The sequence below is a fragment of the Lepidochelys kempii genome, chromosome 1, assembly GCF_965140265.1.
Source record: "Lepidochelys kempii isolate rLepKem1 chromosome 1, rLepKem1.hap2, whole genome shotgun sequence".
Taxonomy (NCBI): domain Eukaryota; kingdom Metazoa; phylum Chordata; order Testudines; family Cheloniidae; genus Lepidochelys; species Lepidochelys kempii.
In genome coordinates this window covers 288,939,635-288,955,806 of record NC_133256.1, presented here as the reverse complement: position 1 = coordinate 288,955,806, position 16,172 = coordinate 288,939,635, and the positions used below count along the sequence as shown (strand labels likewise).

The 16,172-nt window shown below is 44.8% G+C and overlaps 1 protein-coding gene across 6 annotated transcripts in view; it reads left to right on the top strand.

Moving 5' to 3' along the window:
- TBC1D30 (TBC1 domain family member 30) overlaps positions 1 to 16,172 on the top strand; it is an 84,000-nt gene that overhangs the window by 32,638 nt on the left and 35,190 nt on the right. For 3 of the 6 annotated variants that reach the window (XM_073327870.1, XM_073327869.1, XM_073327874.1), the window contains 2 exons: positions 15,517 to 15,578; positions 16,022 to 16,087. In XM_073327870.1, coding sequence (XP_073183971.1) covers positions 15,517 to 15,578; positions 16,022 to 16,087 — 128 coding nt within the window. Of the gene's footprint in view, positions 1 to 8,501; positions 8,764 to 8,992; positions 9,013 to 15,516; positions 15,579 to 16,021; positions 16,088 to 16,172 lie in introns of those variants that run through there. The other 3 variants (XM_073327872.1, XM_073327871.1, XM_073327873.1) reach the window with 2 other exon arrangements.

The window sequence follows — 16,172 nt, the reverse complement described above, 5'->3', positions numbered from 1 at the left end:
GAAAGCTTATGCTCAAATAAATTTGTTAGTCTCTAAGGTGCCTTTTCTTTTTGCGGATACAGACTAACACGGCTGCCACTCTGAAACCTCTCTTGATTGTGTGTCTGATGGTGCCTAGCCTAATTTGGTGCTGATCTTTGATTGGTGCCCCTGGAGCTACTGCAATACAAATAGTAAATAACATATGAAAACGTGCATGTTAAACAAGTTCCTTAACTTGTTTCCCAGCCCAGTGCAAAGGTGTCCTAATGTTTCTATAGCTATGACTGTTACTTTTTAATCAGAAGTCTAAAAAGTACTGATGGCTGCCTTTTGAAGTTGTGCTCTCTGTGGAGAGATCTTGTAATACGCTTTGGGGGACATGATTTGGTTTTGCTTTCATTTGTCATGTTTGGGGATTAAAGCCTCACTGTTTCTGCTATAGTAGTCCAGACTAATTAAGTTAGCTGTAAAATTCAATGTCTACTCCAGCTGCCAAGCAAATAATCAAATTCAAGGAATAGAAGAAGAGCTCTGTTTTAGAGCTGAGGGGTCCATAACACATCATGTGACTATCATCCCAGTGCAAATATCTTTTTATATTTAATTACAAATTGGAACTGTCAAAATGGTGGTTCTTTGTGGGTTTGTTTGCACACGTGCTGCTCCTTGTTCTGTTAATGTGGTGATTTATTTTTAATAAAGACTGTATGACATTAGTTACAGTAGTGTTCTGTGACCTGAACATCGGTCAAAACACCTCATTTGTCAAGACAAAGGGATGTTTCTTAATATTCATGCTCATGATTTTGAGGAAAAATCATATTGCATAAAGGGTTTCTTTCAGGATTTCTTCTCTTTACTGATCCCACAGGAAAAAATATTTCCATTTTGCAGCCTAGCGTCTCCCACAGTTCTTGACATCTAGGCTGCTCTCCTCTGTTTGCAGCTCACAGAGGCAGATCAGAGTTTTGGAGCCACGTGCTCTGGCCATGCACCCTCAGCTCCTGCTTGTTTCCAGTTTCTCTGCGTTTATGGCAATGTGCGGATGCTGGTTTTTACAGCTCCCACCGTTGCATCTGCTGATGATCGACTTTTTTTGTCAAAATTTGGGGCAGTGGTGAGCAGTGATTTCCCTCAGCTCCCCTTCCCCGGCACAGTTTTTTAGCCAGGGGTTGGAACCCCCAAACCCTCAGTTGCAATGGCTCCCTGCTGGCTTCTCTTCACCATCCAGGTATGGCAGCATAGCCTAAAAAGCACCAAATGAAATCCAAATGATGCTCCATCATGAGACTGCCCTACCAGACTTAGCACATACAGTGAGTTGTGTCCAGCCTGCACCCAGCCTTCTGTCCCTAATTCTGTTAGGTCCAAGGGTTATGAGGCGGACAGGCAAATGGGATCCCCTATCTAGCAGAGCAGCATGACTCTGACATGGTAAATGTGGACCAGGAGTCTCTGGGAAGAGCAGGGAGAGTCACGAAACATGAGGAGGGATCCCACTCAGCTGACTCAGGTTGTAAGCCCAAATGTGCTTCTGGAGCAGACTTGCAGGGTCACAACTCCATTCCCCACAAGTCTTAACATATGTCCCAAGCACCCTGGGCTCATAAGCATCCTCCACTCCTTCCAAATTTGTCCAGGAAGACTGTGGAAGGATTTCCCCTCCCACCTCCCTGAAGGAATGGGAGCCAGCAGGTGAGGGCTCAGAAGATCTTGCAAGAGGACTTCAGGCCCTCAGCAAGGCTAGCCACAAAAGGCCTCACAAAAGCCATAATGGAGCTCATCCACTCTTTAAGTGAGCTAAAAAAATCAAAGAAAGTGAAAAGGGGGAAGAAGAAGCATAAAAGATCTAGGAGGTATGAGTCCTGACTCCACTTCCTCTTCCACAGAGGGTGGTGAATTGTTGGGCTCTAACTCTGATCAGGACCAGAGAAAGACTCAAAGTTTGTTGTTTTTTTCTATACTCTGAGAAATTTGAGGCCATGTACAATAAAGTTTTATCTACTATTCAGATTCAACCTAAACAAAATCCTAGGAGTAAGCTTCTGAGCAAATTCCAAATCTTCTCCTGGAAGCCACAATTCCCCTATAGTCCTCCTTCAGGGATGAGTGGGATAAGCCAGACCAGGGCAAGCACATGAACAGAAATGATCTTAGGTTCTATAGGATTCAGGAACTAAAAGTCCCTAATACTGAGATACCGAAGGCTGATGTTGATGTACTTTCCTGGTTAAAGATATAGTTATCCCCTCAGAAGGGGAGTTCTGTCCTAAGAACCCCACAGAGAAAAATTGAGGCCACTCTCAAAGAACACTCTGAGGCTTCCTCAGCCTCCCTCAGGGTGTCCCGATCAGATACTTGCTTTGTGAGGTTGTCACTCTCCTTGCTGGAAGATCTCAGAGCCCTCAAGAATAGAGATCATGCTATTTTTGGCTCTTTTAAAGAAAGTTCCCCTAGCAACAGTGTTTATTGCAGATGCCTCAATGGACATGAGATTCTCAGCTAAAGGCGTGGGCTCTGGCTCAGTGACGAGGCACCACCTATGACTCCATCCCTGGAAGGTGGACTGGCACTCCAAGCAGGTGTTGTGCTCTGCTAAATTCACAGAAGTCCTGCTTTTCGGAGAGAAACTAGACAAGATAGTGGAGGACAATGCTGCAATATCTAAACAGTCCTTCCCAACACCACATCAGCCCTTTAAGAGAGCATACAGGCTGGCCTTCAGACAAAGGCATTTCTTTCAGCCTTCATCCTTGCAGAAATACCAGCAAAGAGACAGCAGGATCTCCAGTGGAAAGTCATGTTACCATGGCTCAGGAGAGGAGTCCCCAGGGAACCCTGCCACTCCCAAAGCCACTTTATTACAAAGACTACATAGGTCTTTACACAGAGCGGAAGTTTGGGAGCAGAATTTCCCATTTCCTGAAGGAATGGGTGGGTTGTTTGCTTCGACTTTGGATCAGTGCCTCAGGGTGATAGCGATTTAGGAATAATCCCTAGTGTTACAGGCTCCACCCCATCTGTTTTTCATAGTCCCCCATCCCAAATGACCCCATAAAGAATAGTCTAATCCAGAATGACATTTCTAACCTGCTGGATATCAGAGTAATAGAGTGTTCCCTCAGAAGAAAGATTCTCAGGGTTCTACTCCATTTTCTTTATTGTTCAGAAACATTCAGGGGGAAATCTGAGCCATTCTAGATCTCAAAAAGCTCAACAAGCAGATGAAGAAAATGAAATTCTGGATGGAGACCCTAATCTCTACAGTGGCATTCCTGCCCCAGGGGTATATTCTGACTTCAGTGGATCTGGTGGATACATACCTCCACATCCTGATCAGACCCTGCCATCTCAGATTCCTAAGGTTTGCCTATGGTAGCATTATCAATATCAGACACTCCCATTTGGCTTGTCCTTCGACCTCCCCAGGTCTTTATAAAGACGGTAGTGGTAATCATAGTCAGACTCAGGTCACAGGAGATCTTCCTGTACCCCTTCCATGGTGACATCTAAATCAGAGCTCCATCCCCAGCAAGGGCATGCAGAGCTATATCCCTGACCTTGAATCTCCTGCAGGTGGATGGCTTTATTATCAACATCAAAAAAAGCTCCCTGATTCCATCCACCCAAATAACTCACTTGGAAGTGAACACAGGCAGCTTAATAGCAAGGATATATCCATCTCTAGAGAGGTTCAGAAGATTCAAAACCTCCTGGCATTGATTTGGAACTGCTGGTGCTGAGACTTCAACCTCCTAGTACTGTGCATAGGGATCACTCCATGGGCTCATTCACACATCAGGCGCCTTCAAGACTTCCTCTTAAAGGTATGGGACCACTTCCTGGAATGTGTGAGAGATCAAGTGAGAGTTCTTGCACAGGTGGTTAGCTCAGTGCAGTGTCCACAAGGGCATGCCCATATGCCTTCCTGTTCCCCTGATTGTCACAACTGATGCCAGCCTAGAGGGCTGAGGAGCACAATTCAGGAGACCCAAACAGCTCAAGGCATCTGGAACTTAGAGGAAAGGACCCACAGCATAGCCTTCCTTAGAACTAAGAGCAATCAAACTGGTGCTTCGAAAGTTCCAGCCCAGGCTGAAGGGCACCATGTCCTGAGTCAATCAAACAACATGACCATGGTTGTGAACGACGATGTGCTTTTAGCCAGTGCCCGGTAATTAAATGTTCATAGATTTTTTTAAGGGTTCATAGATTTTAAGGACTACCATTATTCCCTAGTTTGACCTGCATAATGTGGACCATAGAATTTCATCCAGTAATTCTTCAGTGTTTTCTTTCCCACATTCTGTTTTTCTTGACTATTTAGATGTAATCCCCTCAGAGCAGATGCTGTCTCTCACTATGTGTTTGTACAGTGCCTAGCACAATGAGGTCCTGATCTTGGTTGGGGCTTTTAGATGCTACTATAATATTAATAATAGGAAATGTATTCTTCCCTACCCTGTAAGTGAATGTAAGCCCAATACCTGTTTGGACAGCTTTCTAAAAGATGTACAATCTCTGTGTTAAATTATATTAATCTACCAATTTCCTTGGTTCCAGTGGTTAATTGCCCCTCATTAAAAAGTTCCATCTTATTTCCAATCTGAATTTTTCTAACTTCAACTTCCAGACACTGGATCTTGCTATGCCTTTGGCTACTAGATTTGAGAACTCCTAATATCAGATGTTTTCTCTATGTGTACATATTTATAGGTGTTTTCATCAGATGTTTAAATGTGTGAGAGATTCTAAGTGCTAGTTTTCTAACCCAGAATTTGCCAAATAAAGATTAAGAGGTACATTTTTCTGAGTAGTTTCACCACCAGTGGGATCTAAAAGCATGGATAGGCAAGTCTCCCTCTCCCTCAAAGTTTTGTTACTTATCCCCTCACTGGGATGCTGCAGTGTGTGCAAAGCAGTAAAGTATGAGAAACACAGGAAATCTGTAGCTTGGTGTGGAGCAGGCCAGCAGATTATATGCTCTATTGCAGAAGTTTACCAGGTTCAATGTGTCTGCAGCCACAAGGTTCCTGATTAAGGCTAAGATTTAGTTACGGATATTTTCGATAAAAGTCATGGACAGGTCACAGGCAATAAATAAAATAAAAATAAAATTTCCCAGTCCCTGACCTGTTCATGACTTTTACCAAAAATAACCCTGACTAAATCTGTACTTCTGCGATCCTGCTGCTCCAGGGGCCCCCAGCTCTGAGGGGGCCCTGCTCCAGTGCTGGGAGTTGATTGCCTCCACCACTGCTCTCCGGATGGCCTCTGGGCATCCCTAGAGCTACTGTTCTAGCCACCCTGGGACCACTGCTGCTCGGGCAGTCCCCAGGGTGCCCCCAGGACCACTGCTTGGGCGCTCTCAGGAGCCAGCTACACCGGCTGCTGCTCAGGCAGTTCCCAGAACCAGCTGCCCAGGGATGCCTCAGCAGTGGCCAGTGTGGCTGGCCCTGGGGGACCACCGAAGGCTGTTGCTCAGGCACCCCCCGGGTGGCCCTGGAGTCAGCTGCACCAGCCGCTGTGGAAGTAGCGGAGGTCATGGAAAGTCACAGAATCTGTGACTTCTGTGACCTCCGTGAGAGAATCGCAGCCTTTATCCTGATAGGTGAACAGTAAAGAGCAGGCCTCGCTGGGAAGTAAGAAGCTTGCTGGTGCATGGGAAGGGACCAGTACCATCCACTCCTGTAGAATCTAATCTTCATTTAAAATAAATTATATGCTTGGCGAGAGGGAGGAAGAAATGTGCAGTTGTGTGAGAGAGAGAAACTGTGTCCCTCTCGTTTGCTATTGCAGCACCTTTGGCACGGAGGAGCAGGGCTTCAGGGTGTTTCTGAAGAGGTAGGCATGGGACAGGCACTGTCCCCTCAGGCAGAGCAGAATATAGCAGCCTGCCTGCTTAGTGAATTGTTCCCATTTTCTTTGTGAATTCCCCCAGGAGTATAAAACATGTGTAAAAGTTTTAAGGCTCCTTTACATTGCCAGAGTGGTGTAAAGGACAGTATGGCCTTATAAATGCTTATGGTGCTTTAGTGATTAGAACTGGTCTAAATTTTTGGACTGAAATAATTTCATATCAGAATGTGCTCCACGAACTGTTTGCTGTTTACCTTTCTAGAGAAGGTCAGTAGCCAATATAAATCCAGCCCTCACTTGCTCTTCAGTTGCCTATAATTAAGGCTATGTTTTAGTCACGGGTATTTTTAGTAAAAGTCACAGAGAGGTCACGGGCGACATCTGATGAAGTGAGCTGTAGCTCACGAAAGCTCATGCTCAAATAAATTGGTTAGTCTCTAAGGTGCCACAAGTCCTCCTTTTCTTTTTGCGAATACAGACTAACACGGCTGTTCCTCTGAAACCGGGCAGTAAACAAAAATTCACAGCACGCGACCCGTCCATGACTTTTACTAAAAATACCTGTGACTAAAACTTGGAGGGGGGCTACCTGGGGGTGCTGCGGGAGGGCGGCCTGGGTGCTGGAGTGGGGGGTGGGCAGTGACGTGCGGCCCAGGACCCTCGCTGGTGCTGCGGGGGAGGGCGGGGGGGGAGGGATGGTGGGGATGGCAGACTCCCTATCTAGCTCTGTGCCTCCCCTCCCACCCCAGCAGCAACAGAATTTGGGTGTGGGAGAGGGCAGGGGGTTGGGGTACAGGATGGAGTGAGGTGGGCTCTGGGCGGTGCTTACTGGGGGGCTCCTCAGCAGCAGCGACATCCCCCTTGCTCAGCACTGCCTCCACCCACAGGACTGGCTTCACAGCTCCCATTGGCAAACTTGCAGCCTTACCTATAATGTTGAGTACTAACTAGAAATAGATGGTCAAACCTAATTATATTACTGTTAGGCAAGCGGCGTTGGGGATTTCCTCCAATGCTCCCCACTCCCATTCTCCATCCATTGTATTGTAATTTAAATAAATAACTGAAATAATTGAAACCAGAGGGATTTTATTGTGTTATTTTGACAAATAAAATATGCACAATTTTATAATATTGTAGAATATCTGCAGAATTTTTATGTTTTTGGCACAGAATTCCCCCAGGAGTAGATATTAGAGAAACAAAGTGGGTGAGGTAATATCTTCTGTTGCTGAGGGAAACTAGATTTTGAGTTTACACAGAGCTCTTCTTCAGGTCTGGGAAGAACTGAAGAAGACCTCTATGTATGTTCAAAAGCTTGTCCTCTCTCACCAACAGAAGAGCCAGTACAAGATATTACTTCGCCCACTTTGTGTGTTTCACTGTAGTCAGTTTGCCTGTTGTTTGTATGTCTTTCACAAAGAAACAAGGGAGATAAAAATGTATTTAAAAAAATAGCAAACTTCAGGTGCAATCAGAAGTAGGTGTTAGTACCTGGAACAACTTGTAACTCAGTTTTTGAGATTGAGTCAATTAAATTGACATAAATCCGTTAACCTTTCACTGAATAATAGAACAGCAAGAATTGTAAAAACTACCCTTGTTTGAAGTGCTTTTCCCCTAACCATTAAATCAAAATCTAGTTTGAAGTGAAATTCTGTGGAGTTATTCCTTATTTGTGTAACAAGCCTGCTTAAAATGTTGTTGGAAATAGCTAAATTTTCAAATTTAAATTTTAACGACTTTTACTGGGTAGAGTTCAGTTTTTGAATTTTCAAACTGACATTCTGGGCACGCTTCCTATCTCCAGGGTTGGACTGCAGTACTTGGTGTCAGACTGTCCTAGTGAAAGGAGTAAGCAGTAGCATCCTTCTTCCTTTCATTGCTTCAGGGTATTGCAGCACATATGGGCCTCTTTCTCAGGAGGGCTGTCAGCAGTGGGTGATGATACAGTACATATCATATGTGTTTCTATGCATTTAGGTTGGAATTTAATGCTGAGCATGATTTTAAAACACATTCAAATCTGGGCCTGTAAGGGTGTAACTGCTATTAATCCTTTGCAGAAATATCAGTCTTGACCATTGTTGAAAAATAATAGGCATATAGGTTCTTAGACATGTCATTATAGCTTGTGCTGGTTTATCTGTTTACAAAGCAGAGTCAGCAGCAGCTGCTTTCCTGCATTATTAAAGTGCTGTATACGTAGCACACAGAATGTACCCAAGTGTTCAGTGGCACTGCTCCTCCCAACCCTTCCTGTGTTGCTGTGACAAAATCTTTGATAGATGCTGCAATCCAGTTACTCTTGAGATTCACTTTATTTTTAAACCAAGCTGCTGCTTCCTTCAGATTGCTGCCTGCTTGCTCCCAGGTGGTGCTGGAGGAGGCGGAGGGAACTCTGCTGGGTTTTCAGTCAGTGATGCTGGGAGGGATTGTGGGCGGGCTCCGCTTCCCCCCTTCTCTTCGGCACCTCGACTTTGCTGTCTCTGCACTGCAGAAGTCCTCCAGCAAAGAGAGCTTCTGCAACATACTCCAGCGCCCTACGCCCTGTCTCCTTGTAGTGTCTCGCAGACCGGCCCGCCTGCTGCTCTAATGCCTTGTTTGGGAGAGATCTCGGCCTCAAAGGGAAGCCTTGCAAAGCTGTAAATAAAGCAGAACTCCAGCTGAATTTGCCTCCCGGAGGGAGCTGGGCTGCACCTGCCGGGGAGAGGCCGCTGCTGGCACAGCGTGGATGGTTGGTCCCAGCCCCGTGGGCACCCATGAGACAAGACAAGCTGACGGGCTCCCTGAGACGTGGGGGAAGATGTTTAAAGAGGCAAAACACAGGCGGCGGCGTGGGCACCATCCTGAGCAATGTGTTAAAGAAGAGGAGCTGTATTTCCAGGACGGCTCCTCGCCTGCTCTGCACCTTGGAGCCAGGTAGCGTGTGCGTGGGCCAGGGGCGGGCGAAGGACCTCCCCGGGCTCTGCTCCGCTGGCCCGGCCGGGCTGGGCTCGGGTTTGAAAGTGGCGCCGCTGTGCAGCGGCTGCTTCCCTAATGCTCTGAGCCAGGCTTACCCCGGCCGGGGGCGCGGCGTGGGGGGCGGCGGAGAGGAGCGCGGGCGGCTGCTGCCCGTCACGGACACGCGCTTCTCCCGGGCGGGGAGCAGGACGGAGATGAAATCCCCGGGTAGGCACCGCTCGCGGGGCGAGGGGCCGGGGGCGCCTCGGGCGTGTCTCTCAAGGACGTGCCCACGGCAAATGGCCGCTCGCTCTCAGCCGCAGCCGCTCCAGCGCCACGCTGCAGGGCTGTGCTGGGAGAGGCGGCGCGGCCCCCTGCCGTGAGGCAGCGAGTGCGCTCGGCATCGGCATTAAAAACCCCTCCTCGTGCCGCTGGCGTCGGGCTGCCGAGAGGCGACTGTCCCGTCCCCGCGCCCACTGTGAAGCCCCCCAGGCGCGCAGCTCCCCGCCCTGCCGCCGCCGCCTCGGTCCGGCCGGCCTGGGACCCGCCGGCGAGTCGCCGTGTCCTGCTGGGGCCGCTCTGCGGCGCGGCAGGGCGGGCGGCGGCGAGGCCAGGCCGGGTCCTGGCCGCACGGTCTGGGCTTTGCCGCTGAGCTGAGAGTCAGCGCCTCTGGGAGGAACGGCTGAGGGCACTTGGCCATCCCTCCGTGACAGGCCCTGTCGGGCACCCCGCTAAGACAGGGAGAAACGCCGCGTATGGATGTGGCTCTCTGAGGTGCCCTTGGAGCCGTTGGGCCCTGGCAGCTGGGGTGGTACCTGAGGACCGGCCTCACCCCTGGGGGGCAATGGCAGGACCCACCGGCCAATGAGCCCTCCCAGAAGGGCAGATGGCCACTCCTCTCTGGCGAGGGGATGGGTGGAAGCAGCCCCCCCCCCCCCCCGTCCGTCCGTCCGCCCGCCTGCCCCCCGGCAATGTTGTGCAGTCTATGGGGAGGCCTGCCGCAATGGGCCATGCCACCCGCAGTTGGGCTTGTTCATTTCCTGACCTTCTCTGGGAAGGGTTCTTGGTCCAGCTGGCCTGCTCTAGCTCTTCTCCCATCAGGCTCGTGCCTGCTCTCCCCCCCGCCCCCCGCCTAGTCTTTGCTTTCTTCTTTGCCTTGCACTGCTTTGCCATCCCCTATCCCTCTTTGTGACAGCACTTCAGCCACACTGTAGCTGGGTGGGTCTTTTTGCATTACTTATCCTCCTCTGAATGGCAGAGCTCCCTGCATCTGCGCAATCTCTTCTCTCTCCCTTCCACTTTCTGTGGAAGCCATGCTCTCAGAGCCCTACTCTCCACATTTCCCCACCCTTATTGGGAGCACTTGACCTGGGGAAATTCCTTTGTCTTATCTGCTCTTTGAAGAAGTGTATTGTCTAAATACACAAAGAAGACTGGTTTCAGAGTAGCAGCCGTGTTAGTCTGTATTCGCAAAAAGAAAAGGAGTACTTGTGGCACCTTAGAGACTAACCAATTTATTTAAGCATAAGTTTTCGTGAGCTACAGCTCACTTCATCGGATGCATTCAGTGGAAAATACAGTGGGGAGATTTATATACATAGAAAACATGAAACAATGGGTGTTACCATACACACTGTAACGAGAGTGATCACTTAAGGTGAGCTATTACCAGCAGGAGAGTGCGGGGGGGGGGGACCTTTTGTAGAGATAATCAAGGTGGGCCATTTCCAGCAGTTGACAAGAACGTTGGGGGGCGGGGGGGGATAAACATGGGGAAATAGAGAGACTACTGAATTGGAATTAATTTGCAAACTGGATACAATTAACTTAGGCTTGAATAAAGACTGGGAGTGGATGGGTCATTACACAAAGTAAATCTATTTCCCCATGTTTATTCCTCCCCCTCTCCTCCCCCCTCCCCCGCTGTTCCTCAGACATTCTTGTCAACTGCTGGAAATGGCCCACCTTGATTATCACTACAAAAGGTCTGTCCCCCCCTCCCCCGCTCTTCTGCTGGTAATAGCTCACCTTGTTACAGTGTGTATGGTAACACCCATTGTTTCATGTTTTCTATGTATATAAATCTCTCCACTGTATTTTCCACTGAATGCATCTGATGAAGTGAGCTGTAGCTCACGAAAGCTTACTCTCAAATAAATTTGTTAGTCTCTAAGGTGTCACAAGTACTCCTTTTCTTTTTACAAAGAAGACTGTTTTCTTAAAGGGGCAGTCAGAAATTTTGCATCTATTTTTTCCCTAGAAACTACTTCAGTTTCAAATAAAGCAAAGCCTTTATTAAGTGGCTGCTCAGGGGACCAGCAAAATGAGATCTCTTAAGCAAGGTGGCCTTTAACAAAGGTGGATCTGCAGCTTACTAGAAAGCCAAGGGGACTCAGTTATTTAATTCCAAAATTTTGTTTTGTTTATAAAACACTGAAAATATAAATATTTAAATCATTTTATTTTTATAAAATACTAGAAATACATATACTTAATAATAGATGTTTAATCATTTGTAGGTGAAACATTAATTTGTCTGCGGGTTATCATGAACATAAAAGAAGTAAAACTGTAACATAATTATTTTTAACTAGTGTCTCATGAATGAGTATTAAAACTTAAAGGAATACATAGCTCTATACAAAGTGCAGAGTTTCCCATTGCACTACATGTGTATATACAATGTGCCTTATGAGCAGTCAAATGCAAAGTGAGTAAGCTGATAACTTAAGCAAATTTCTTCTGTATTTGAGAGCAATTCTGGATGGTCTCTGGTTATGTTGGAGAAGTAGTTGCTTAATATATTTACATTGTAAAGTTCTTGGGGATAACCTGTTTCATAGGGCTGCTGGTTACCAAAAATAGGGTTCTTTGACACAGACTTCATTGTATTTTTTTTAATATGCCCCCAGGTCCCAACTGCTCTGTGGGTCCTGCCCCCAGCTGACATCAGCTCATGCAGTAGCCTCCTAATATTGGAGACACTGCCATTATTCTGTCAAGCTTTAAAGATAAATTGCAAAGAGATTCCTGCCTGCAGCTGTGACACTCATCCTTCATCCCCAGGACAGGGTAGAGGAGCTGATACCAGAAGCACATCACCGTCTCACATCTAGCAGTGGATTAGGTCGTGGTTTGGAGTTTCTGTAGTCCCAAAGTGAGCTGCTAGCAGGAAGCCCAGTGATGCCATAGCTGGGGTTACCTGCTACCATATCATCATCCTGGAGATCAGGGAGGATTTGAACGTTTTGTGCCTCATTGTTGAATAAACTTAAAGGGTCTCATTCTGGCTTTGTATGTATCTGCTGATATCCGTATGTATTGGGAAGCCTCTGGGGGCCAGTTTCATTGCATACTTCATTATGTCCTGGTGTGCGCGGTGGTTGCTAGGGTAGTGGATTGCATGGAAGATTGCTCCGGACACTGCTTTCACTACCCCTTACATGGGTGAATATAAGTTATAAAACAAATTGTGGGACAAAACAGCATGGCTTTTTTTTGTTTTTGAACCAACAATTAGACTGTAGTTTGCATCACTAAATTTTGAGAGCCCAGCTGCTGTACGGCCTTTCCTCCTTTGTTTAGGACGTAACATCAGTTTCTGGTTAGGTACAGGTTAGGTGTTGATACTAGCATTGTTCACTTTCAGTTACTGTCAGTGGAAGAGATTTCAGCAGCTGCTCTTATGATACAGTCAGAGCCTGTGATGATTGGATTGGAAATGTTTGGGTGGGTTAAGACTAGTTGACTAATCCATGCCCCCAAGAACATGGGGGTCATAACACACAACCTTCCTGTGCATCCTTCCTTTGGAGCTACTGAAGAGTTCCCAAACTTTTGGCCCAATACTCCTGTCCCTGTGGAGTAGTTCATTGCTGAAATTGAGGAATGGGGTTTTGATTATTCCACCAAGTCTTCTTACTTGGCTACTATATCTTTCTGTGCTCAAGTAGCTGATGTCCGTGATGTGTGTCAGATGCTCATGAGACAGAAAATGGAGGGCTGTACTAGGTTTTGGGACTCCTGAAAGGATGGATGTCCTAACAGTGGAAAATTACTGGAATGATATGTGGCGGCAGCTTTTGTCTGGTTGACTAACTTGTGGAGGGGGAGATTCTCCTACATCAAACGGCTTCTCTACAGCAATTTTTGGTGTGCTGTGAATTAGTGAGCAGATTGCTAGGGTACTGGGCAGGCCTCATTCTGACACTCACCTTGGAGATGACGCCTACTCTATGCCTCCAAATTTTGATCTGTGGCTCTTTTATATAAGGCAAAACAATATGGTAAGAAGTCATTAATTAATCTTCAAGAGATGCCCAGTCAATTGGTCTAACTCAGGATGGCCATGTCAGTGTATCTCCCTGGGCACTCTGCAGACAGCAGTCTCTCTTTTCTGCCTAGTGACATCATACCTTTATTAATTCAATGCCATCATCTGGAAGATATTTGTGAGTTGAGATCTGGGAGTCCTTAGATCTCATTTATTTGGAACAAGTCTCCACTGTATCTGCTGCCATGTCTGAGGTCTTCGATCTTGAGGTTCAAACACCAGGTGGATAACATTTTGCCTGTTTTCAAGATTGTATTTGTCCAGACACACCCTTCACTACTCCCGGCTGGCTTTGCTAGAGGTATTTTCCTCGTGTAAATTGCAGGAATACAGAGGCCTTGGTATTAGGTGGGTCTTTAAGCCTTGGAAAGCTGGAATGCTTTCTGTATTTGTGTACTCAGTTGGGGGAGAGTGCATGACTATTCTGGAGGGCTATTGCTTCCATCTACCTTTTGCTGATACCAGAACATGTTACCTTAAAGTGTCATCTGGAGTTACACTTTAACAAAAGTTGCAGCTAGCTATTGGCCTGAATTTACATAAATTGCTGTAAGTCCTTATTGTTTCCTGTACTCAGTAATAGACTGTTTAGGGATGAGACCTTGTTTTGTTCAACTGACACGTGTTTGCAGCAAATGTGATCGGGCTCTTTTTGAGTCCCGGGGGGTGGGAAGTGAATCCCAATAAGTAGTAACTGCAAGGTATAAGCACCAAAATGTTCAAAAACGGCTCCTTTTTTTTAAGGTATTGAAAATATTAATATGGACAAATGCTTTAATATCCCCAAACCCAGTAAGGCTGTTATTAGATGAACAGTGTAGATAAAAGCATCCAAATGGTAAATTCCCTGACACAGTTTTTAAATGGCCAAATCTAGGGTAGATTTGCTTTTTTTTTTTAAACTTTGTTTTCAGTCTAAACCTTTGTATACTACCTTTCCCCCACCAGTTAGGTTCTAAACACCTCATAATTAGTTTCATATGGAAATACTGTCAAAACTTAACTACCAAGCATTAGCAAATGGCGCTACTTTTTTTTTTCCAAACACACAAGGCCTAATCCAGTAAAACGTGGAGTGTTTCTGATGAATTACCTTACATTTAAGGCATTTGGCAGCTTGCAGCACTGAGCTCTTTACGTTGATATAAAAAATTATGTACAAAGTGTTGATCCATGAATCTGTATCTTTGGAAAGACAACCTTCATATGGAAAACATTTTAAATACAGAGCACACATGATGCCATTAATCAAATGTTGCCGGAAAAATGTCTTTAAGAAGGGCTTTATTCTTTTGTATGCATTCCTCTGATATCAGTTAGTGCAAGAGAATGTGAAGAATGAAATATTGGACTGTTCAGCACCTTGGTTTTGGACAGCGACATTCTGAATGATTGAGGACTGATTTAATCTAACATACAGACATAAATCAGATTATATGTATTATTATATATATTATGTTGTGTCCAGATGCCATAATCAGAATCTATTACAGGCCAAGCCTGAGATCCCAGTCTCACACCTGAGTTTGCATTTTAAAAATGTGTTATCTATATTAAAAAGATTAATTAACATTGATTGCTTTTATAGCCAGAAGAAACTCTTAAGTTTAAATGGGAGTACTAGCCAAACTTAAACAGAATATGGATAAAGGATAAGTTATTAAATATTACATACTGAGCAATATACTGATTTTATTAATGTAACAAAATAAAAATGAGCATCCGGTGTTTTAATATCCATAAATTGAAGCATATGGAAAGAAAAGCTAGTTTATATTTTTATATATAGATATCATGCTTTAAAAACAGAATGATCCCCTGTTCAGTATATTACTGTGGTTTAGCATCAGATACTTTGTTAAGGGTCATGCAGCTCACTGCATACTGAGAAATCCCTACATGGACATTGAACACTGTGCTCAAATTATAAAAATGTCAGAGCTCTTTACCTTCCCTCTCTTATCTTGTGGACTTTTCCATTGTAACAAGTTTTTATTTTATTTATATAACATTCCATTACAACAGGTTATTTATTATAAAACCTGTGGTAATGGAAAAGAGCTCTGACTTTCTCACAATGTGCGCAGAGTGTACAATGTCCTCAGTATGTAGTGATCTTAGCAAAATATGTTATGCTGAACAACAGTAATATACTGAACAGGGGATTATTCCATTTTTAAAGCGTTATATGTACACTTTTTAACATACACCTTCAGTTTGCTTTGAAAACAGGAATTGATGGAAACAGGAATAGAATGCAGTCATTCAGAATTACATACAGTAGTTCAATTTAGAGTTCTGTATTTTCTTTTGACTTGATTTAATTTTTTCCTTTTCTAAATAGTAAACCAATGATTTTGGTTTGTCTTTTTTCCCTTTTGTTTTACTATTGTCTCTAGGGGTTGATACAAAGTTGAAGTTCACTCTTGAACCATCTTTAGGTCAAAATGGTTTTCAGCAGGTAACTTCATTTATTTTCACTTGTTTTTAGCAGACTAAAATTTCCTTTTCAGTGTACTTGTGTTACTTGAAATGTGCATTGCTTTATTTTGTATCTTAATGTGGGTATATTAGTTACCACTACATAAAGATTTGTTCCAACTAACATTTTGGAAATTGTAATGCAATTCCTTTGTTTTCTCTGACATCTCAGAATTCTCATAATGTCAGAGTCTTATATTTTTTTTATATACATAAAGTATTAGTCTTATAAGATTATATTTTGCCTTTAATTAGGGTTTCTGTATTAACTCTAGGCACTGGTCCATCTTATGGCTAAGCATTTAATTTCTTAAACATGGGAAATAAAATGAATGTTTCTTACTTGCAGTATTGCACATATGCCCACATTTCTGAATTAAACTAATTCCATATGTTTCCTATGCTGGATGTTTTTGCTTTTAGTGGTATGATGCTCTCAAAGCAGTGGCCAGACTGCCAACAGGAATACCAAAGGAGTGGAGGAGGAAGGTAGGTAGATCTGTACACTTCACAAGATAATTGCAATCGCATGTGGTTTAGAGATGGTATGAATTTGAGAGTCTTAGGCTTTGTA